General features: G+C 37.7%; 1 protein-coding gene across 2 annotated transcripts; it reads right to left on the bottom strand.

Moving 5' to 3' along the window:
* Positions 1 to 455: 455 nt before the first annotated feature.
* LOC136202147 (nicastrin) lies at positions 456 to 17,415 on the bottom strand. 2 transcript variants are annotated; one of them, XM_065992650.1, is made up of 16 exons: positions 17,094 to 17,415; positions 16,562 to 16,675; positions 16,328 to 16,442; positions 15,438 to 15,520; positions 15,256 to 15,332; positions 14,364 to 14,441; positions 8,489 to 8,560; positions 8,250 to 8,323; positions 7,605 to 7,737; positions 7,436 to 7,507; positions 5,528 to 5,647; positions 4,887 to 4,958; positions 2,546 to 2,686; positions 2,006 to 2,090; positions 1,449 to 1,890; positions 456 to 874 (listed from the first exon to the last, which is right to left on the bottom strand). In XM_065992650.1, exons 1-16 carry the CDS (start codon positions 17,164 to 17,166, stop codon positions 610 to 612), a joined length of 2,016 nt encoding a protein of 671 aa, XP_065848722.1. In that variant the 5' UTR covers positions 17,167 to 17,415; the 3' UTR covers positions 456 to 609. The 2 variants fall into 2 exon arrangements, with proteins under 2 accessions (XP_065848722.1, XP_065848730.1); XM_065992658.1 differs by lacking the exon at positions 17,094 to 17,415 and having other exon boundaries at positions 15,438 to 15,539.
* Positions 17,416 to 25,666: the final 8,251 nt, after the last annotated feature.

Raw genomic sequence — 25,666 nt, 5'->3', positions numbered from 1 at the left:
TCCTCTCTTATGCATTTCAATAATAATGGATTTAAGAAAACACCCGTCAACAAAATAGATTGGCTTTTTGGAAAGAAAGCATCGTCAGATCACATGTCGCTGTCAGTAAAACAGCCGAAGCTCTATCAATAACCAAATTTTGTTTAGTTTCAGTCCAATCTGGAGCCAGATTATCATGGCTTTTAAATTAACAAGGGAAGTTTCTATCAATAAAGCAAAAACAAACATCTCCATTTAATGGATATGGATTAAACAATAACCACCATTTGGGCCAAATTCAAGTCAATCAGAGATCACTTATTCATCAAGTATACAGCACTGCCACATATTTTCATTTAAATTTTTATAATCAATTTTAACCCAAATTCTGTGGATTATTAGATGAGTCCAGTTAGGATAGGTTATAATCAAAACAACCAATTTTGAGGCAAAAGTAGAATGTTCATAACAAAATATGTCAACCACGCAAACTTTCTCATTGTTTCCCACCTCAATATAAGGTAGGCATTCATTCCAACAAGTAGTAGTTCATAATGCAACCAATATCATCATTGTGTTTAGCTATATCCTATGTCGAAAGTTTCTTAACAAGACATAAATTGTTTTTAATCAATCCCGCTTCAATGCCTTTACTATGAAGGCTCTTGTAATTACAATTGCAATGTAAGCCAAGATAGTGATCACAATACCCCCAACCAAAACAAGATGATCATAACTCGCATCCTGAACTTTGTATACTCGAAGCCCAATTGCATCCCAATTGCTCTCTGTCCACACAGGGTCCACCATCCCCATAGGGTCTGACGAATTTGATGGCAAAACAATCCATGCCCCAGATTCGTACTTCAATCGCGTAGAATATGCAGGCACATACCTGGCAATCAATAACAAACTAATCACTAAATTGTAAATGTAATTCAATGTCTAAATACAAGTGCATCATGAAGATGGAACACAGCATACTAGGTACATTACATAGCCTACACAACTAACCTGATGGAAGGACGGAACACAGCAAACTAAGTATATAGCGGAAGAAATGAATGAAACTTTATCTAAGCTATTCTCGATTAAGGCTAGATTTTAGTGCTCGATATGATCTACGAATTCCTCTTCATGCAAAGGAGCAAACTATCTAGTTGGCTGCCATGACACACCTTTATGCTAGATTGACAATCAACCCCAAACCACCCAAATGCCTGAAACAAGCTTTCTAACAAATAATCCACTCAACTCCAAACTGATCAACACCTACACTTTGCACAAAAAAGTCATGCATAAAATGGGATTCAGGCCTTCTTTACACATCCAACGTACAGGAATATCTGAATACGTCAAGCATACAATTGCTCAAATGCAGTCTTCCAAGTTATTTTCACATATGCTTATTCATGGCATGTACTGGTAAGTAATCACTCAGAAGTTTCTAGTTCTAGCCAGCACATTACCTTGTAGTAGAAATAACACAAACTCCTTTCTCATCTGTTTCTGCCCCAATGCAAACTCCACCATTTTTGCCACAATCATTTGAGCAACTGGACCTGTTATTCTCCTTTGACATAGATGTTTTATCGGACAAAAAATTCCATATAAACCTGGAAATATCATCAACATAGCCAAGATACGGGGTTGATGATGGTTCTCCAATAATTACACCAACGTAGTGACTTGGGCATGTAGCAGTTGGTGCAATATAGCTTTTCACTAGCTCACAAGATAAACCAGGGTCACAGGCCAACAGGCAACCCATCAGTTCTTCAACCAGAGAGGCATTCACATTTATAGCACTTAAATCTGAATCGCTTAAACTTTTACTGCCACTGGCAAGGATGTATAGGCTGCGAGCAACAATTGAAGCAACCACCACTATAGCTGAAGAGTTTACATTTGCTGCATTTAACATGTGCAAATTAAAATATATTGCAGGCCCCGCTGATAAACCAGATATGGCCAACAGGATCCAAGGAAAGAGAGAGGAAAGCAACAAGTACACAAATGAACTCACACATATCATCAAGGTGGCTATGGTAGAACTTATTGTTGAAAGCAGCATCAAAATCTTCCAATATAACTCCAGGAGTTGATGAGTTCTGCTAAGAGAAAGATATTCTAGCATCATGCAATTCATTGATACTCGCCACTTTGAAGAGCAGCACAAAAAAAAAATAGTAATAATAATAAAAAGAGCACTGTTTAACAGATCATCTATGATCCAAATCCTTCCCTGAGCTGAAAACTGTTCTTGGAATGAAGAAAGCAATTACAGGAGTTTCATATCCTTCATATACATTTCCAAGAAATTTTTTCACCAAAATTGCCTAGGAATCTTATATGACAAAAGCTCAGATAAGATGTAAGATCCATAATTCCCATATAATTACAGTAGAACAGAAAACAGTCAACGTCGCAACAGGTTATCCCCAAAGTTCCTTCATAAACAGCATCGTTTTACAAAAATAAACTGAAAACTAACCATGAAAACCAGAAACAAGACCGTATGTTCAGGACCAAAAAAGTTTAAGGACTTCATATTACTACAACTAACCTTTCTCAGAAATGACATCAAAGATGATGGTGGAATCCCAGGATTTGAAGTGCTTGCCATTGTAACTGTAACATTTTTCGACTCAAGTGAACCTTGAGCACGTGTGAAGGCATTCAGCATATCACTTGTGGCTGAAGAAAACTACAAAAATGAATACTATAATTACATGATCCGGAAACTGTGACTACAGAGGCTCATTATTAGTTCATCGCATTGGAGGTCACATGTACTTGCACGCATATTTAGAAAGTCGAGCATCTGACATTTTAGGCAAAAATAGAGGAAAAAAAAATTTGAGGGAAATTTGCCATGCTAATTCACAGGTATGACCATGTCTATTATTCTTTCATGATAAGATCCTGATATGAGGATACAAGGATACTAGCATACAAGCTCAAGCAAGATTTTAAGATATCTCATATTAACAAGATAGAAGGGAATTACTAAGTTTAGAGAGAAATAATTGGAAAATAAAACAACCAACTGCGCAGTAAAACTTAACTGACCTTTAACTTTAATCTGTCATGTTATTTTGGATCTCAAAGGAGGAAAGAAAATAGGCAACTACACAGTTCACATCCGAATTGACCTATAATATGTCATGTTATTTTAGATTAAAGGAGGGAGGAAAAGAACAATTATATATTCTAGAAAATCTAATTTGAGCTTTTATCTTCAATTTATTCAATGCTAATTCTTGGATCCAAATCATAGTTATCAAATGTGAAAGGCACAAGCCTAGAGACAATGCATACTAAAGCAATAAAGGATCATTGGAGCAATAAAGGATCATGGGTCTTGAGCACAATGAATATAAAAGAACTGAGGCATCTTGGGGGCCTAGGCACAATGCACATAATTAAGGAGAGGGGGAAGAAATGCACTTAATGAAGGAGAGGGGGAAAAACCTAACTAACTTTCTAAAACCGAAAATGAAGATTCTGAAGAGACTTAACAATAATCCTACTTCTACAAAATAGCAGTTATCCCGAGAGCAATCATAAATTGCCTATCATCAAATTCAAAACAATGTTCTTTACTATCTTTATGATGGCATTCAAATTGATAGCTTTTGTTCCTTTCTTCTTTATCATCTCAATAGTTTCTTGAAACTCAAATATATTCCTCATGTGCAAGTACTACAGTAGTATTGAACCTCAAATAGGAAGATGACATTTGCTGGAAATGACAATTTTATTTGATTGATCTAGTATGATAAGCCTCCTCATCAACTCCACAATTCTAAAAACCTCAACCCATTCAAATGCCAATCTAACCAAATAATTAGAGGTGGCAAAAGTGCACACAACCCAATTACACGACATGAAATCGACACGCAATTTTAGTGTTTGGGTTTAGCTTAGTAGGTAACGTATCATTTTCGGGTTGACACGATTTTTTGTGTTGGGTTAGGGTTGATACGCTAACCCGAAAACGACACGAAATGACACGAATATTTAAAAGTATTGTTATATTCTCTCGTGTTTTTATATGTCACTTTATTAATAAAGATGATAAAATTATAATTATTACTTGCAAATATGATTTCAACCTCCTAAATTGTTATGAACATATTACGTGACCGCCTAACATGATATTAGTAGACTTTTTGATGGTTAGTGTTAACATACCAATCTAAAAATGACATAAAGTATCTAAAAATAGTATCATATCTTCTTATATTTTTAAAAGTTATCATTAATATATTTGCATAACAAAATTACATGTAACCCGAACAGGTTAACACGATTGTGACACGAAAGTTTTTGGGTTGGGTTTGGGTTCATTCTTTTTAACACGAACCCGAAAATAACACGACACGAACACGACTCAAACACAATAATTGCCAGGTCTACAAATAATCATCCTTTTTCTTCTTTCTGTTTTTAATTTGATTATCATATGATGGAAGCATGGAAAGCTTTTTTTTCTTGCTCATATCAACCGTAAAGGTTGCTTAATTTATTAAAGTGAAAAAAAAAAACATAAATAATGATGATAAAAACACAAATACATGAACAATGTTGCAAGGCACGCCTTTTCCCTCTTCTTCATCTAACCTTAGGTTCATTTCTCATGAAGATACTCCAATATGACGATTTATCTTTTAATAGTTAGCATTATCTCCTTGTAAAATATTTAATTGATTAATATACATAACCATCAGAATCTGCCAATATAAACATGCTTCATTTACCTTCATATATTCATGACATGTGCTGATATTATTATGTTCCATGGTGAAAAAAGAAAGCTATAGTTTGAATGTAGATTGACAGAAAGAAATAGCTATAACAAATAAAAGGAATAAGGACAAAAACCAAAAACCAAGAATCCGCACCCCAGCAGTGTGAGTGAAAAATGTCTTATTCCCTCCTATGAAGCCCTTCCCGACAGATCCAATTTCGATTACCTAATCAGAATCATTTAGCACAAACTCGTCAGATATCAAGCCATATATTAAAATTGATAAAGCTTGTAACCAGGTATGATAAAACCAATAGACCATTTCACAAACCAGAGAACTGGACTGCAATTAACACAGATAAACTTCATTGTACCATCTGAATAAATCTTCTTTGACAATTGTGTTTTCAGCTAAGCAAACCCATCTTTGAGCCCCTGAACTTCTGAATTGTTTATTGAGTTTCTGTAGTTCAATTTTATTCTACTGAGCCCTTACTGAACCCCCTTATTATTATTAGAATTCACATTAAGGACTTTCCCACTGCAGATAAGTAATGCAATTTATTCTATTAGGCTCTCAAATGGAGAATCCTCAACCTTAACAATATTCAGGGGCTCAATATAATCGAATTGAAATATGAAGATCAATGGAATAATACACACAAAATGCAGGACTCAAAAATATGATACCGCTTTGATTTTGTGTGTTTGGCAACCTAAATAAAGCTAACCAGACATGATAGAGAACAATCTTGTGTCAGAATTCAGATATCATTGTAAAGAATAAAGGAATACCATCTCAATTAGAGAGTCACTAAGCCCAGTAACAACTTCTGACTGTAAATCAAGTTCAAGCAAAAACCTCCTGCTGCCAAGATAGCCCCAAGCCTCCCCAGTGAAAACTGAAAAAACAAGCTGCATAAACATTATGGAACTATCAGAATACTCTCTTCAAGGTATAGCAGTTACAGACCAAAAAATAAATAAATGATAAGGCTAACAATACACGAGGCTTTCCACATTATAGCTAAGGAGGGGAGACATGTAAATTATCCTTGCCTTAAATAATACAAGTTTGGTTTTGTGGTTGAAATGTAACCCATCATCATAACATAAACAAAAGTTAGCCCCAGAATAAATAAATAGATGAACAAAAACCATAATAAATAAAAGTGAGCACTCCACAATTGCCAAACTCTGAAATAGCATAATACCTACAATATTGAATATTCCATTATAACTATTTAACTGGCCAGTTTAAGAGATGGCAATATGTATTAGCATGTTGATCACTGTCATGGAACCGTTTTAGCTAAAAGCTCAAGCTAATAGTTATAGGTCCACTTCATATTAATAACTGACACACTCCCACACGCGAAAGCACACTTGGGCTTGAAGCGTGACAACACAGGCCCATATTACCATGTCCTGCAAATAACTCAACAAATGGGGCTGCCAGGAATCGAACCCAGGACCACTTGGTCACACTGGCTCTGATACCATGTCATGGAACCATTTTAGCTAAAAGCTCAAGCTAATAGTTATAGGTCCACTTCATATTAATAGCTGACAATCACAAAGTGCAACAGATTGAACGTTGGACTTCTTTGAAGTTCTATATCAGGTTGTCTTAAAAGGGCAATCTTGGCATTGCTCACCATGGTGCAAATTGAGCATATAGATCTGAAAATTTTCCGTGAGACATTGTTTACCGGGTTTTTTGCCGCCTAGGTGTCCCCAGTCGGATTCAGACGGCCCTTTTCAAAAACTGGCCCTTGAAATTTATGTCGATTTTAAATAAAATATTAAATAACCAAAAAACTAAAGATAAGACCTAAACTATCAAATGTTATTCTTTTAAGGATATTAATGTTATTTTGTTGGCACATTTTGTTATTAACTTTATTTTGTTGGCATATTTTTATTCTTTAAGGACATTAATGTAATTAATATTAAAATATATATATATTTCTATCTTAAATATTTTATATTATTATTTTTACATAGTATAATTCATATTTTAATTGTATTTATATAATAACTTATTTATTAAAAAGTACAAAAATACAAATCGGATTAATCCCTGATTAATTCCCGGGGGCCTGTCTGCCCGACAAGAGCCTAGCGTTTTTTATAACATTGGTTGCAGTACAAGCAACAGACATGGAGACTAAGAAGATACATTAAACCATCCAAATTCTTTTATAGGAGACGCAAATTGCCTATTTGAATCATGATGAAAAGGACTATGGGTTTCTTAACATCATAGGATTCTCAAAAAAAATGAAAACAAATAAATAAATAATAACTGAGCTCATTGGAGAAATCAGAAACCTAGAATCTTGATTGTATTGTATGTAAGACACTAATGAAACCATGGATGATTCAAAAAGGATAGCTAAGCACCAAATAAGGGAATGAATAAACAGGTCCACCAGCATAGAAAGGAACTTGGGTTTTTGAGATCTGCATAGATACTTCCATTAAATTTGCATGGTTTTTCACAATCTGAACTAGCATTTCCATGTCACAATGAGACAAATCAAAAGTACGGAAGTACAATACTGACAACCATGGGAAAACAGCTAAAAGCTTCATGAACAGCAATCCATATGCCAACAGAGGCTATCAGTAAGGTGAAACTTATATATGATTAAACTATTAGTTACTAAGTTGAGCAAAAATTATAGAACTCATACATACCTGGTTGCTAAGATCTTCCAAACCATCCAAACGGGAAAGTGAATCCACCGCTGCCAACAGAGAAATCAATCCCTGGTAATTATTCAAAAAAATAGTTTGTGCATTAATTTGTGATGAAAGATTAAAAAGAAATACACAACAGTGGCAACAATCATCTGCCTGAACTTACAGAAATAGGAGATTCTGCACCTAAGCTTTTATCCCGGAAAAATGAGGCAGAATCCATAGACGCCACTGTTAATATGATGGGCTTGGATTGCTTTGGCTGTGAAATATTAATTGGTGGGAGTGATGACCAAACACTGCCCTTCACAATGAACACATACAATTAAAATTTAAGCCAAACAAATTTTATGTTCAAAACTCATTTGTCATTGCAAAAGAAAGACAAATTGATAGTAAACAATGTTTGTCAATCATTGGATGTGCATTAGCATCAAATAATTATACACTTAAAAAAACTCAGTAACCTACAAGCCCACATAAAATGTAAAGCTGCAGACTTTATGTGAGCCATCAGCAAAATAAATCGACCTTCATTTCAAACTCATGAAAGTTTAAATCAAAATCTTGCACAAGCTGGGACATGACTAAGATTGCTACTTTCAGGAGACTAATATTTAGGAGATATAAGATTGAATTCAAGCAAAACAATAAACATATGGGATGCGAAATACAAGTCCCCATGCTGATAAAAATAGTATGGGCAATCCCTTTAATTTGCAACTTCATCCGATCAGTTCAACAGATAGTCTAATTTCCACACAAAACTTAATGATTTCAAAACCAACAAAATCAGCAACTCAAAGCTTACCTATATCCACCTAATGGAAGGCAAGCCCCATCTCTCAAACAAGATTCCGAATCATGATTCCCAGATTTTGTTGTCTAATGAAAAAGAGAAAGACATCAGAAATAATGATAAGCAAGTCATTAGGTTCAAACATGAATGCAAGATGCCAGCGGAATGATCAACCGAACAGAGGCTAGGGCTGCTTCCTTCCCACCGAATTTTAATGAACAATGATGACAATGACCTTCACAATCAAGTACCTGCATCACCAAATCAAACTCAGCTACATTTGCAGTGAAAGCATTCTTCTTCTTCTCATTCTTCATAGCGACCTGCATGAATAATGAGAGTTTTTATTTAACTTCGATCAACTCTATGTATGCTCTTGAAGAAAGTATCAAACAAAATATATGCATTAAATATAGTTATAAATGTGAAAAAAATACTTGGCAAAAATTTTATATGTGATAACAGAAGCATAAAACGCTTGGACTTTTCAAAATTCAGGTACCTCCGCACATCATGCCCAGGCATCAAATATGCAAGAATTTGAAATTCTCTTTTCGTTATTCATATAATTTTAATGCTTGGTAAACTACTTAACAATTGTCAATTAGTTAAGACATCAGAATTTGCATAACATTTACTCATTATAATTCTCAATTTTATCTTCAAAACATTCCACAGATAATATGAGAAGTCGTACAAATTTGTCGGCTTAAAGAAATCAACCCAATGATGTGTCCGAATCCCACTTAACCGAAGTATTCTAAGACAACTATATTTGTTTAAGAATTTTTTAGAAGTCCCATGGGCTTGTATCAGCAGTAATGTCCTCCCACTAAGGGATCCACAACTAAGGATGAAATTAAAGAATTGTGGCATCTTATACGATCAGACTTCCCTGGCAAGGACAACAAGGATGAAGGAGTGAGTAATAATAGTTTCTGGAGGGAAATCAACTCCTACATAGGGTGCAATACTCATCCCCAAATTCAGCATGTTGGATTTTCCTTCCTATAATGGGATAGGAGATCCTCTAGGATGCTTCTACCGGTATGAACAACTCTTTATCAACCAACAAACTAAGGAGAAAGATTAGGTGTTGCAAGCCGGTTTCCATGTGACGAAAGAGGCACAGCTCTGGTTTTACCAATTGGAGCAAGAAGAAACTTGGCTCGGTTGGAGCCAATTTATAACTTCTAGCCTCCTCAGATCCGACCCTCCTCTCACTAGCAATCCTTTGGGAAAATTAATCAATTTAAAACAAACAAGCACTATCGAGGAATAGCAATGTCAGTTCCAAACCCTTTTAACAAGGGCCATTTCGGTTAAGGGTGAATGTGGAGATGCAGAATCCTCCTAATTTAATCACCGCAATGAATCTAACTATGGCTTTCGAATGGAAGATGCAACTCAATGGGGTAATGTCAGTATTGAACGTCCTCTAACATCATGGATAACTCTGAAACCTTCGACGATTTCCACCGTTACTGCTCGAGAACAAAAATCTAGAATTGGTAGCACTTCCAAACTTGCAACCACCATGGCAAGTAGCATAAATACACAACTAATCAAGCGATTGTCTAGGGCTGAAATGGCAGAATGACAAGCAAAGGATCAGTGCTTTAATTGTGATTATTAGTACTCAGTTGGGCATAAATGTAAAAAGCTTGTCTTTTAATGGATGACCAGAAGCACAAGGAAGAGGCCAATCTTTTGCTTCAACCAGATATTTCGCTCCACGCCATTACGGGCATAAAAAATTCTCAAACATGCAACTACAGGCACAGGTGGCTGGAAAAAAATATTGATCTTGGTGGAATTGGGAAATACACAATTTTGTTAGCAAGCACTCCAAGTGCTACTACCAATCGAAGTCAAGCCAGGATTACAAGTGGTCGTGGCTAACAGAGAAAAGGTCCACAGCCGCAGGACTTGCAAACATATTTCTCTGAAAAGTTCCTTGTTGAGTTATTTGTGTTATCACATGACGGTTTTGACATTGTATAGGGAGTTAAATGGATCCGAACACTAGGACCAATTACATGGGATTTTCATTCCATAACAATGACTTTCCATTTGAATTGGAAGCAAGTAACATGGCAAGGGATGGTCGAAAAACGAAGAATGTGGGAGTCCATTTGTTACAGGATAAAACCACCATGGAAAAGCTACTAGTTGATATTTTTAGATGTATTCCAACAAAGGGCCTGCCTCCTAAGAAGCAAAAATTCAAGTCCTCCAAGAGTGGCCAGTTCCTTAATCACCAAAAGCTCTATGAGGGTTCCTTGGATTAACAGGATATTAATTTCGTGAATAAATATGGTGTCACAGCCGCCTCATTAACCATCTTATTGAGGAAAAATGCTTTTCGACGGGATCCTGCTATTGAATTAGCTTTTGCAAACTTGAGAGGTACCCTTTTTACTGCTGCTGTTTTACAGATGTCCAACTCTAAAATTGAATTCAATGTGGAATGTGATGCCTCACCGTCTTGCAGCAACGGGCCACCAACTTGTTTTTTTATCCGAAAACTAGCCGATCAACACTTAAAATTGTCGGTTTACAAAAGGGAAATGATTGGAGTTGCCAGTGTTGTTACCATACTTGTAGGGACCGCCATTTGTCATAAAACATATCATTACAACCTCAAATATCTCCTGGAGCAGCGGTTGGTCACTCCACCCCAATAGCATTTGGTTAGCAAGCTACTGGGGTATGATTTCAGGATGGATTATCGAGCAGGTTCCTTAAACCGTGTTGCTGATGCTCTATGTTGCATGGACAAGGACAACGATAGGGGCACGGAAACGGAGACCCGGAAACAGAGACCGAGAAACATTCTTTCTAAAACATAACCTTCACAAAATAGCCTTCAAAAGAAAACGGACACGGAACCCAAAAACACTATTAAAGAGGAGTGTACGTTCAACATGGGTGATGCCATGTCATGTAGACAAGAAGACACTCTTCTCCTTCATGGCATTTCAGGTCCTCGAGTCAGCTTGCTAGATGAAGTAACAATTGGTGACATAAGTCTAGAATTGCAGGAACTTGCGCAAAAATTCCCTATTGTTTTAATGTACACAAATTGGGCTTAAAAGGACTGGTCTTGTTCAAGGGCCGAATTTACTTGCCATGAGATTCTCCTCTAGTTTCCTCCATCATTACTGGAATTCATAATTAAACTCATGAAGGAATACAAAAGAGCCATTGTGTGCAAATTGATTTTCATTGGTAAGGACATAAAACCTCTGTTCGGGAATTTAATCGAAATTGTTCAGTTTGTCAGCAGAATATAGGAGAATTTTCACCCCTCCCGATTGCAACACAAGTATGGGCTGATTTTTCCATGGACTTTATTGATGGTCTACCTAAGATGAGTGGAAAATCTAGCCTTTTGTAGTGGTGAATCGATTTTTGAAATATGTGCATTTTATACCTCTTTCACACCCATACAGTGGAACAAAGGTTGCCCATCTATGTTGCACGGACACGGATACGGAAGCGGACATGGACACAAAAACAGACACGGAAAACATAATTTCTAAAACATAACCTTCATAAAATAGCCTATAAACGAAAATGGACATGGATACGAAATGGATACGAAACGCATAAATGCTACTAACTAGAAGTGTCCGTGCAACATAGTTGCCCATTCTTACTTCATTCATATATTCAGTTTACATGGACCACCTAAGACAATTGTCAGTGATTGGGATCCATTTTCACTAGTGCTTGACCGGGTTGTTTCAGTTGTGTGGCACTATATTGGCTTTTTCCTCAGCTTATCTCCCTCAATCACATTGACAGGCTGAGGTCATCGACCGTATCATTGAAATATCTTTGATGTTTTGTGGGGGATCAACCATGGGGATGGATTGATTGGTTGCCTTAGGCCGAGTACTGTTACAATACTGCTTATCATTCTTCTCTAGGAATGACACCTTTTTAGGTTCTATATGGTCCTTATCCTCCTTGTTTGCTATCTTATGACCATGGTTTATGTCGAATTGAGGAGGTTGGTCGTTTCTTACTGGTGAGAGATGACCTTTTGGCTGAAGTGCAGCTCTGGTTGAAGCAAGCTCATTGCGAATGAAGCGAACTTATGACCAGCACCATCGGGATGTATCTTTTGAGCTCAGACAGTTTGTTTGCTTGAAGCTCCATCTTTATCAACAGCGTCCTACGGGAAAACACTTTGCTCCTAAGATAGCTCCAAAGTTTTATGGCCTATACAAGGCGCAACAACGTATTGGAAAAGTAGCTTACAAGTTGGTACTTCTTGGGCACAATAGAATCCATAAATATCCCACATTTCTTTGCTTAAGAAATTTATAGCATTCCTCCTAATAGTACCTTACCTCTCTTAAGCAAGGTAGAGTTATGTTGAAGCTTGCATCTCTAGTTCATTCCCGTGTTAATCGTGGTGTTGTTGTTGAATAGGTTGGTTTGTCTTTGTCGTCATATGATGCAACTTGAGTTCCGTTGACGGAGTTTTGCAAGTCTTATCATGAATTCAACCTAGATTATAAGCTCTTTTTTGTAGGAGGGGAGTAATGTTGAAGATGCCCTGGATGCCTTGGTGGGAAGACATTATCACTAACGCAAGCCGATGAGAATCTAGATAATTTGGTGATAGCTGCTAAAGTTTTCTTATTTCCTATTTTCAGTTTTTCCATTAGTTAGTCGATTTGTCTTATGTAGCTATCATTGTATTTTATTTTTAGTAAGTCTAGTTTTCTTATACTGTAACTCTTTCCTTTGTGATCTTTTTATGTCTCCTGTAAGAGATGCTTATCAATAATAATTGATATGCTTTTACATTCATCAATAATAATTGATATGCTTTTACAGACAAGAATCGTCAAGGAGCTTGGGAATCTCTCACAAATAACCATTAATTTTTCCAAAAATAGGTTTATCAAAGATCAGGAGTAACAAGGGAAATCAAGTTGATTTTCGAGCAAACATGACTTGTAACGAGATCCTATTTGCCAAACTCGCTTTGGTCCATCTATTCATTGCCTTAATTGCTACTTACAATTAGGCACTTCATCAACTTGATGTTAAGAATGCCTTCTTAAATGGCGATTTAAGTGAGGAGGTTTATATGGAGCAACTACCTAGGTTTGTTGCTCAGGGGAACTCTGGGAAGGTACAAGTTGAAGAAGTCACTGTATGGCCTGAAACGAGCTCCTCGTGCTTGGTTTGAAAGATTCAGTGTTGCAGTAATACATAGAAGTGCTTATAATCATTCTATTTTCTTTACATCATCAAGTTTTTGATGTATTCTTTTGGTAGTGTACGTTAGTGATCACTGGGAATGCTCCAGCTAGAATTACAAAATTGAAAGCATTCATTCTTTGGTACTTGTTTTCAGATAAAGAACCTAGGACCATTGAAGTACTTCATGGGAATAGAAGTTTCCCGCAGTAGCAAAGGAATTTGTTTAACTCAGGGAAAATAATGTCTAGACTTATTGACTGGTGTTGGTTTGATTGAGACAAAGACCTTTGATGCACCGATAATACCAAATGTGAAGTTAAAAACTGAAGATGATGATTTACTTAGAAGCCTCAAAAATATAGAAGAATTGTTGGGAAGTTGAACTACCTCACAATCACCCGCCCTAATATAGCCTTTCCCGTGAGTGTGGTAAGCCAGTTCATGTCCGCTCCTAGACCTTCACATTAGGATACAATCTAGCATATTCTGGGATATCTAAGGGTGCTCGAGGACGTGGTATGTTATATCAAAACCATGGTCATCATAGATAGGCGTTCTACCAATGTATATTGTGTATTTGTTGGAGGCAATCTTGTAGAGTAATTATAAGGACTATTAGAGTAACTATAGAGATTAGAATAAATGTAATTTATACCCTTCCCTTGTATAGCATAGCATCGTGTGTGTGTATATAGGTGTATTCTATTCTACTCATTATGAGATATATAAGAAGATAGAGTTTATTCCTCTCTATCTATCTATTACAAGGGCCCATAACATTATCTATTTGTACATTAAAAAAATAACCACTTCGAAGGATGAAGCTACATCAGAATCAACTTAAGAATAATTAGTAATAATGCAAGAATATTTGTTTTGATGAAAAACAATTTGTTTTACCTCCTGCATGACCTGACTGTTATCCTCAGATAGTAAGAATACAGGAAAATTATAAGCTTTCCACATGATACCAGAACCCTACAAATAGAAAGTGATGCAACTTCAGCTAGTCAAGCACATACAGCAAAAATGTGAATTTACAATGTATTATTCACTAGAGTTGAGTTGAGTTCAATGCCCAATTTGCATTAAGGGAAAAAAAAAAAAAAAAAGTAGCTCAAGATAAAAGGTAGGCATGCATGGCACTCTTGAAAATCTCTATGTAAAGATGCACTGACTGGTTCGTTTTAATTGGGGAAAAAGTGTTCAAAAAAAAAAAAAAAACTTATGGTTTCACACATTTGCAAGTAGAGGAATGTGGTTTTTTTTTTTTTTGTTGAAAAAACACCATGTGCTTTATACCATTAGCAAGATAAGAAATTTTCCTAGCAATGTTTCACTTTGCTGGAGTGGTGATTGATATGTCATCAGGTCAACATGCCACATTAGCAAAAGTCAACAATTCAATGTGACACATCATCAAAGTAAATAACTCATGTCAACAAAGACTACACCGTTTTTCAAACTCCTTTTTGTTAACTGTGTAAAACACGGTTCTTTTGTAACAAAAAATAGCACATTTCCAAATGCCCGATACCAGATGTGTTTTCTTTGTACTTTCCCTTTTAATTATATCCCAGTCAAAGAAAATGTAAATTTAAGCCATCAACTTTACCAAATATAAAAACTAGCTAAATAACCATGATATTCATATAAATAATGATTGAAAAGAAGGCTTCAGAAATTTGAGGTCTAAGTCAACCCACATGCAGAGGTCAAATAACAAGCTAATTGATGATGTAATCTTAACCATAAGCTCTGGGACCCTTATGAACATAAATTTATTGCATACCATGGGGTTCCATTCATAGCTGATGTTTTTATAAGGTGCAAATTCAACCCCCGGGAACTTTTCAGCAGGAGAGAATCCTGAACATTTAGAAATTTCCATAGTTAGCATTAGGCAGTGGACTTTAACATACTGTACACGGGATATACAGAAAAGCTTAATACATAAAAGAAACCAGCAGTTACCTGTTAATCTATTTTGAGTGTCAGTCCTAGAATCAACTAAAACACCCGCAACATTCTTGAAAAAACTTGGATCATTTGATATTCTGGAGTAGAAACAGATATCTGATATTATAATCGTTCAGGAAATGTTGTTCTCAAAAATAACAAAAACAAAATAAACTATGCTTAAGAATAACTTAAAACCAAAAAACCCTAAACCCAACCGTGGATTTAACAAATTACAAAAATAGTAAGTTTTTTTTAATATACTTCAGTATTCTAGTTATCCATTTCAATATTAGTTAATACATAGAGAACCCTATAGAGATAATGACTTTTAAGTAATTGTCTACTCTGTACTTGCTGTATTTTACAGGGTTGTATGCTAAAAGACTAAAGACTTCCTCACAGATTCGTGAACCCTTGATATTGTCTGATGTAACAAGAGACAAATATACTGTAACATGGCAATGCAAAAGTCATATTGCCACAACACAGATTCTATCTTTTGAGGCTATATTTAAATAGTAAGAAACATTGAAGCAGATGCAGGAAAAAAAAATGCTCCATGTCATCGAACTTAGAGAATATTAGTTTTTGGAAATCAACAACTAAATAAACATCAAACTGACCCTTCTATCAGTCTTTGCACATTTAATGGCACATACATTAGCTTACATTTGGTTCCATCCATCACTTTTAACAGTAAAAATTGATTGCTGATTAAAGTCACATGTATAATTTTCTAAATTTGGATGACTATCTTGACTTCCAAAAAGCTATAATAATTCATGATCTACCTAATTGAAAAATATTAACAGTATATGGAAAATCGATGGCTTAACACTTCTTCCAAACAACTAGAATGATATTCAAAACTTCTAGTATGTTATCAAGATGGATATACATGCCTGTCAAAAAGTTCTTGAAAATCATCTAATGACACCAAAACTGCAGATGGATGTACCAACTTGCTATCATTCTTGAACTTTACAACAGGAGCAACAATCTTGTGTCGTCCAGGATCTAAGAAGCAAAGAGAAAAGTAGAACTCACAAAGCATGCATTACATAAATCTCTAATATTATTGCTAGGTAAATCACTATAACCAAAATAAAAGGGAGCAAACTTTTCAAGCATCTTACTAGCACAGCCAATCTCTCCAGAAAGATTCAGTAGTCGTACACAAGGATACCCATCAATGGCCACATACATAGACCTCTGGAGATCAGGAACAGACTGCATAGATTCCGAGTCATCTGAAATCCTCAAGCAACAAATACAGAAAAATTAAATCCTAACATATGACCCATAGCATTAAAACAAGAAAATGAAACAATGGCGTGTGCTTCTTTGTTGTTTGCAACTAATCAAGTACACACAAAAACACTTATTAATTTTCAACTCCTAAGAAGTACAACGTTAACTAAGAAATGGCAAGGTATTCGTCACCTCCGCAGTCATGTACAACATTACATGCAAACGAAGTACATATATCAATCAATAAACATTTCAAGGACAACTTTAATTTCCCTGATTTAAAAAGGAAATGTACATACCAATTCACTAAAAACCGTACAAGAGAACAAATTATACAAAGAGTAACCTCAAGAGAAAGAAGTGAATCAAAAGGCAGAGGAATGAGCAAGGGTTAAAAGTGGTTGAAAGAGAACTCACCAGATAAAGAAAGACGTAAATGAAAAGTGAAGAGCAAAAGAAGAGCTTTAAGAGAAAGCAGCTTCGTGGCCATGGCGGAGACTGATTGACAATTTTCTTTTTATCAAAAAGAAGCAGCAAACCCTAAACGATGACCATACTGAAATTGAAGGTAAGCGACACCATTTAGCTTCCAATTCTTGAGCTGTGCAGGTGATTGAAAGGAGTGTTAGACAGAGTTGACTACAGAATCAAGTCCCTGTAAGAATTTGATCATTGCCAAATGAGAAACTGGTTGTGGAGGAATAGGAATAGGAATAGGATGGGTCGGGCAAGACTCAATAGCTGAAAATTCGACCCGTTAATATTCAAACGCCACATTTGGCTTTCGATCTAAACGTGAATTACTAAACTTAGCCATGGTTCCCACAATTAACCTATAGCACTGACCGATATACCTTTTCAGAAAATTTCCAAATCCTCTCCAAAAACTAACTCTCTCAAATCTAATCCGGACTAATTTAGTAAAGAAAAATATGGATCGGGGAGAAGCGGCCGCAGGAAATGACTCATGGTACGTAATTTCGTTCGAAAATTTGTTTTATTTACGGTATGTTAGATTAAAATCGCCTGTTTTTGGGGGTTGTTTTATCACGTCAGGGCATATGAACAGCACGCCTCCACCACAGAGGAGGCGTGTGAACAATACGCCCCTCCACCATGGAGGAGGCGCGATGCTCATACGCCTCGACGCTAATTTTTATTTTTATTTTATTTTCATAAAGTTAGAGTTATAAATATTAGTTCGAATAATATTTTTTTTAGTAGAAATAATATTGATGATTTTAATATTATGATTTGAAATGTTAGTTCGAAATAATATTTACGAATTTATGTTAGAGTTATTAGTTTGAAATAGTATTAGGATTAGGTTAAAAATATTAGTTAGAAATAATATTTAGTTAGACGAATAATATTTGTAAACGGTTTCTAATTTTATAAAATAATATGATTAATATACCTAGAGAGGGAGTGTAGCAAGGAAATCTCTCCCGCCAGCAGCGAGGCGGTTAGATATGGGTGAGGATTCTACACTGCGTCAGACAAAGGACTGTGGTGTTGATATATCAGCTCGTAGGTAGAGAGCGGCTGAGATGCGGCAGTTGTGCACGACTGAGATAGATCAACCTGAGTTGGATCAGCCTGAGTTGGAGGGGGGAGGAGGCGGAGGATACGGGAGAGCGAGATCCTGATTATGACGTGGTGGAGATATATTGTTGATGAAGGAAAATAGACAAGTCTAGCCACAGCGGAATAATAAAATTTTATCTATTTCCCTTTTCCAATATCTGTTAATTCTTATTTCATACAAAGAGGGATAGAATGAAATACCTTGTCTGACGAACTATCTACAGTTGCAAACGAAGTGCCCACAACTCTTAGATTTAATCCGTGAGCCACGAACAATTGATTAACACAGAAAAGAAGAACTGTTAGTAATCAACCTTAATAATAGCAATCGCAATGGCTGCGTCCAAAGGAATCGACATGAGATCAAAGAGAGAGTAAGAAAGATAGTAATTAAGTCGGGATGATTTCGGAACGGTTCTTCTAGCCTCCTTTTTGTGTTAACCGAAATCTGCAGGGAGAGGAGTCTATTTATAGACTTCTCAAACCCTAACCCTAGTTGTATTAGTTAATTAATTAATCAGAATCCTATTCGGAATAGAATTTCTAATTAGATAATTAAATAAATACTTATAATTATCTACATAATAACTAATTATATTTAGACAATAATACTAATCTAATTAGTTATTTAGTTTATGTTAGGGATAATTAATTAGAGTTATAATTACATTAAAACCTCTAATTAATATTATCAGATAATCTTTTAATTTAATTCACAATTATAATCTAATTATAATTATTAATCAAATTAATTATCCCTAATTAAATACTAAATTTCGGCCCATACATATAGTCCCATTAAATTATACTTCTGTCCTCTGGTTCCAAGTCCCATGTACGACCCATTAGGTCCTTATTGCTACTAGTCGTATATAGTCTTTGAAATTTAATTCATCCTGATTAATTTCAACATGTATATAACGAAATGCCATCGCGAGCTGTTACTAGCAGAACCTATAACATTCCCCCAGTGCAAATAAGAAGTCAGGTTGAAAACTAACTTTAACCTTTCCGCATTAGGTGCAGTATAATACGATCCTTCATCAACTATATCCTTTTGGTCAATTCCTTATAACCATGGAACGTGTCAAGGTTACATATAACGAAGAGTCTGTTTTTAGTTGTACAGGTTGAATTTACTCTAAAAGATAAGTTAAGTGAAATTTCTATTTCTACTCTTAATTGTATCACCTTGCAAGGACTTCAGTCAATTCACCACAAGCGGCCATTTGGATATATCTCCCATATATCAGGAGTGACGAATGCTCAATTTAACATTAACTATTCTGCAATTACTTTATGTGATACTCAACCCTGCTCTCACACACCCCAGGGCCTCCTGATGGGCGTGGCGCCTAGGTAGAGCTTATGAAATATATATTATGTTAAGTGCGTTACGACTATGGATGTGATCTTCCTAAATGCTCTATCTCTACTAGACGCTACTACTTAGGGGCAAGTGTACCCCGTCGTATCAAGTAATAATCCGGTTAAGACCGGGTATCGAATCCACGGGATTTATAACTACAAGTATTAAACGACTCGGTTTTATACGTTATCTAAGCGGTGAATACCTTGAGTTGATTTGGGAAACAACTACAAACTACTCCTAACTACGGGTGAGACAGATTTATATAACGAAAACTCTACGAAGTGATATGGATGGTGATAAGTTATAAGTGTGATAAACAACGACTCCCAATATATACGGTTAATGATTTACTATTGCAATGACGACTACGTGTAGTGTGACCGACCCGTGAAGTACTTAGACTACGTGGTTCCTAGTCAAGGCGTGTCTAATGCTTGGGATTATAAATTAGGGCCCGTAAGTTCTGTGGCTTGTCAATTCCTACGGTTTCCGGTGCGTCACTTCCGGTAAGGCAACACCTATATGAATCCCTAAAGATAGCCCGAATGGCGTCGGAAATCGCGTTCCTCTACACAATAATCAATTACGAATATCAAAACAAGTAACAAACATCAACACGTATATAGAAAAAGAAATTGTAAATCATATGTTATAAATATGGAAAGTGTAAATATGGAATACAACCAAGCCTAGTACATAGGAAGAGTGCAAGCTAATTAGCAAGTGAAAAGGGAAGAATCCACCCTCGGAACTAGCTAACTGGACTCAAGACCGTCTCTTAGGACTTGGAGGTGGAACTCTCGAGCTTGGTGAACGAAGATGGAACGAAACTTTGACGGAATGTCGGAATAAACGAACAAGCTCTTAAGATGGAAGAGTTTTTGCTATGTAAAATCTGAATGCCTAAATGAGTGCTAATCACCCTTATTTATACACATCAAGCTAGGGGTAAAATTGTAAATTCACAAGATACAAGCATGGAGATACATTATTTCTGCATTTTTCCCATGACACGCCACGCGTATGGTAGGGGACGCCCCGCGTATTGGCCCATTTCGTCAATAATTCCTACATGTGGACCAAATTCAGATCTTGTTGTCTCAACCACGCCCCGCGTGGTTGAGCTCCTAAGATTTAGTAGCTTGAATTAAGGCTTTTACGCCACGCGTAGCCTGAAGAACGCCCCGCGTATATGAGTCCCTAGATCTTTTAGGTTGAAGAACTCATATATACGCCTCGCGTGTAAGGTGGGACGCCCCGCGTAGGAGCAGTTGACTTGGGAGACCATGCAGTCTGACCTTCATGATTGAGTGTATTATTGCATATACGCCCCGCGTGGTGGTTCATACGCTTCGCGTATCAGTGGGTAAGTCCCACATGGTGCCTATGGATTGCTCAATCAGTTCTGACTAGATAACACGCCCCGCGTGGAGGTTGATACGCCCTGCGTATGTCGGTGGAAATTTGCTCCTTACTCGTACGTGAAATACAATTCTCGAGAGCCGAGTTAGCTTGACGTTTTATTTTCTAAATTTAATCATAAATAGAGACAATTAACCGAAAGTATGGATTTTATTTATATTTTGTTATTTTATTAAAAACTCGTTATTTTTGTAATTAAACTTATTTATTTGGTCCTAAATTAAGCCGTAAACCACGCTAAAAGATATGGGCGAAACGTCCCTATCAACCTCCTCGGACTTTAAAGTTTTACTTGTCCTCAAGTAAAAGAAGTCGAAAGACAAAGGATTGAGATGATTAAGAAACAAACCTTCGGTTACTTTTACCAAGTGCGTGATCCCAAAGCTAAAGTTTTATGCAAAGTTTTCGGCAAGTACCTACGTAAACAAATGAGCGACCAAAACTTGTTTGAAACCTCCATGATCAAATTTAATAGGCAATATCAACGGGGGCCGATTATCTTTTGAGAACCCGAAAGTACCTCACCAACGGATTTCACTCTTACGCTCAAATCTTGGTGGGTCAGTGTTTTTGCACTCTCCTTTGCACTTACTCGAAGTCACTTTGAGTTTGCATTTTCATCCGGGCTTTTCCTCCTATGTTATGGTCTAGGCAATATTAAAAATGAACCCGGAGGGGGGTTGTAATGTGGGTGGCTTTTTAGTGGTTAATTTTTAGAAACTCGAGTTCAAACACCATTTTGATGATCGCACCGTGTTTTTCTTTTGGCCTTAGCGAGTTCGTAAAATGTAACTCGAAATTGCTCGGGTGGAGCTTGAGAATGCCTTTTTGCTCTTTATTTTGTTTTTCTTTTTCTTTTTGTTTTGAGAGCGGCACAAAAATGATTTCGAAAGCTTATGGTGCTTACTTATCAAGGCCTTGGCTTATTTCGGGTAATTCTGGTGCGATTTGATTTTGTTGGTATTTAAACAAGAGGAAAAAGGGTTAAATGTTAAAAAGGTATTAACAAAGAAGTCGGTTAATAGGCTCGAGGGGGTTTCCTAGAGGTTAATGAAAACGAGAAAAATAATTTAAGAAAAGAGAATTAGCCTAAGTGGGTTCGTTTTATCATCTATTGCCATTTTTACCAAAATAAGTGTACTTAACCCGGTATTAGGTGCAAACTCTATGAGTCGAGTGAAGTCAAAGCTCTCGAAAAATTGTGAAAGAAATAGAGTTCTCGTACGAACTCTTTTAGGCTCAAAAATATCTCACAAGAATTTCGGGTTAATTTGTGTATGTTCAAGTTCTCGTCAAATTTTCAACTATCCCGTTTTTATTGCCTTTTTAAATTTCATTATAGAGATAACATGTGGGTTAGGACTCAATGCTTTTGTTTAGTACGAACCTAGGCTTTGCATAAATTCTATAACTTCAGAATCAAGACTAAAATTTCTTAATTAAACTGATCCTTTGTGTTAACATCTTTACATTTAAGAACAAATAACGGAACTTTTAATTAATTTCCGAGGGAGGTAGTGTGTCGGAAAAAATTTAAGAATCAATAAATTAGTTTAATTATTTTGTTTTTTATTTGATTTTTATTTTTATTTTTGTTAGTGCAAAACAAACGGTGAGTGTGGGGTTGCACGGCCCTCCGCGTTAGTAAAATGACGTCTATTCCAAGGACGTCGCAAAAGAAAAGAAAACAAAAACAAAAATAAAGATAGAAGTAAAAAAGGACCCTGGAGGTCAGGTCTTACGCGCGGCATGCCCGAAGGGGCGCTCCGCGTAAGAGATACGTTTTAAGCAAATTGAGGCCAGAGACACGGATACATGGGGCGTACTCAAAGAGACGCTTCGCGTAGTCTGAGAATCAAGCCGTTTATTAAATGGTTACGCAGGTACGCGGGGCGTACATAGGGGGACGCTTCGCGTGAACATTATTAACACACGCAAAAACAGAAAGAACGAACACGGAAAGGGGAAATAAACGAAACTAAACACAAAGGAAAAGCATAAGAAAGATATAGATATATTAAAATAAAAAGAAAGTACAAGAGAAACACAAAAGATAACACAACAAAAATGGAAACGGAAAGAAAAACGCGAACTAAAAACATAAAACACGAAAAGGAAAAACATAGAACAAAGAAAAACATAGAAAAAACAAAGGGAAACTAGGGTGGAGGCGGAGGAGGATGCCCATGGATGTTGAAATGCGTGAAGAACGCATTGGTGAAGGCGTCAAAATTGGCCCGACCCTCACGCCGTTGGGCCTCGATGGAATCGAAGCGGGTGGTGAGAGTGGCGTTGAGGTTGGCAAATTGAGAATCAAAGTGGGCGCGATCTTGACGTTGCTGGCCTTCCAATGCATCCAACCAGGCATATATGGAGTTGAAATCGTGGTTGGGCGGTGGGCTAAAGTTTAGGCCCATGTCCGAGTCCGATCCCTCGTCCTCGTGGGGTTGGGCTGCCCCCGAACTTTCATCCGGGTCGGAGGCAGGGCGCTGGAGTAATTTGAAGGCATTTTTGTCCAAGGGCCGTGGCTCAAGACTGGGAAGGCGGTCAAGGGCGGCGTCGCCGAGAGCGGAGGTGGCAAAGATTGTGATGAGATGGCCCAACCCGAGTTTGGCACGCTTCCGATTGGGCATGGAGTGGAGGTTGAGGGCCACAAGGTATGAGAGGTCGAAAGTTAGACTGTTTGCGCAGCAATAGAGGGCCAAGAGCTCGTGCTTATTGACCTTAGTGGCTTCGGACTTCCCCGAAAAGTAAAAATTGATGAAGCGGTGGAGAAGTTGGAGGATGGGAACGCGGATGCATCCCGGGCGGAGATTGGAGATGTCATAATCGTCGGACCCGGTGATTGAGGTCCAAAAGTCACGAGGGGAGACACCCTCAGGCCAATGTGCTATGCCGGCATCCGCTTGCATGGTGAAATGGTTGTGGAGCCACTGTGTGTCGATGGAAAAGGGGCGATTGTGAAGGCGGAAGTTGAAGAGGGCGGCACCGGGAACTCCATTAGAGGAGAGGGTGGTGTAGAACTCCAAGACCAACGAGGGATAAACGTGTTGGCGTGCACGAAAGTGATCGTGCCAATTGAGAGTATGGAGGCGAGCCTCGAAAGCACTTCCAAGGTTGTAACGATCGAGAGTGCTGCAGTTGATGTACGGGAGTTCCATGACATGGGCAGCGGAGAGGGTTTGGTAGGATAGGGCCTCTGCTTCAGTGAAGAGATGGAAGGGAGCCCGATATTGGCGGGTTAGTGGCGGTGTTTCTTCTCGTTCGGGAGGTGGTGGTGATTAGAGTTGTTGGGAACGAGAAGAGCGGGCCCGAGTGGACCGCGGGGGGCGGATATCGGCTACACGCTTGCTTCGAGTCATGATTTGGGAGGAGTGAGGAAGAGTGTAGGAGGAATGTGGGGAGTTAGAGTGAGTGTAGGGGAAGGAGTTGGGAAGAGGGGAGGAGTGGGAATCCAAGTGAAATTCGGATTCCCAGAGGGGTACGCGGGGCGTGAAGGGGCCACGCCACGCGTATCCCACCTCCTGATCTTATTCGACGCAAAAAATGGCACGACATGCGGGGTGTGTGGGGAAGCACGCCACGCGTATCGCACCTCCTGGCCATAAACACGTGGGAGAATGGCGAGGACGCGGGGCGTGCCTGGGGGTACGCCCCGCGTGGAAGAAGGAAGTGGAAGCATTTTTTTCGGTTTTTCAAAGAGTTTTTTATGGATTTTGATTGCTATTTAATGTTTTTATTATTTTAATGAGTAATTAAGAGGGTGGTTAAAGGAAAAGTAAAGAAGAGGGAAGTTAAAGAAGTTTGGATTTTGAAAAGGTGAAGGGTGATTGGATGTTTAAAAGAGGTGGAGTGGAGAAGTGGGAAAGATATTTGGGGAAGGGGAAAGAGTGATGAGAGAGGTGGAAGGGGAAAAGCTGTTATGGAGAGTTACAATTCGTAACTCCCCGAGGACACGCGGGGCGTAGAAGGGGGCACGCCCCGCGTGGCCTTTTATTTTTAGTTGTGAATGGGCTGGACCAAGAACGCGGGGCGTGAAGGGTACGGCGCCCCGCTTAGCCATGCATTTGAGTACAAAAATAAGATCAGAGACTTGGCTACACGGGGCGCACTAGTGCGTACGCTCCGCGTAAGACTTTGGATGTTAATGCGATTTGTTTTTTTGTGGATTTTTATTTAAAAGAAACAAAAAGATAGAAGGGAAAATAAAATAAAAAAAATGGAAAGAAAAAGACAATGCATACGAAGAAAAAGAGAGAAAATAAAAATAAGGTAAAAAACCCGGATATGATACATATAAACAAAGGGTTTGAGGAATGCAAACCGAGGCTACGTTTAGAGTCGGAGTAGCTCGACTTTCTTTTGCGGCGGCTTATTATAGGCTGTCCGAGTTAGAACTCGATGGGTCCGAACTTCTACTGTTAAGGAGAGTTATTGCTTGTCCGGACTCTCTATTTTTGCCCCGCGGGCTTTGCTCGGTGTTTGCCGGGAGAGTTCCTAACTGCCTCTCCTGTTGCTGACGATTCAAAATGGGCTACCCGGCGGCTTAGGTCCCTGCAAAACACCTCACTATTGGCAAGACGGGTTAGGATATCCTTTAATAAGGAAG

The sequence above is a fragment of the Euphorbia lathyris genome, chromosome 1 (assembly GCF_963576675.1).
Source record: "Euphorbia lathyris chromosome 1, ddEupLath1.1, whole genome shotgun sequence".
Lineage (NCBI taxonomy): Eukaryota > Viridiplantae > Streptophyta > Magnoliopsida > Malpighiales > Euphorbiaceae > Euphorbia > Euphorbia lathyris.
Note: the sequence above shows the minus strand (reverse complement) of the source record. Positions and strands in the feature narration are given on the sequence as shown.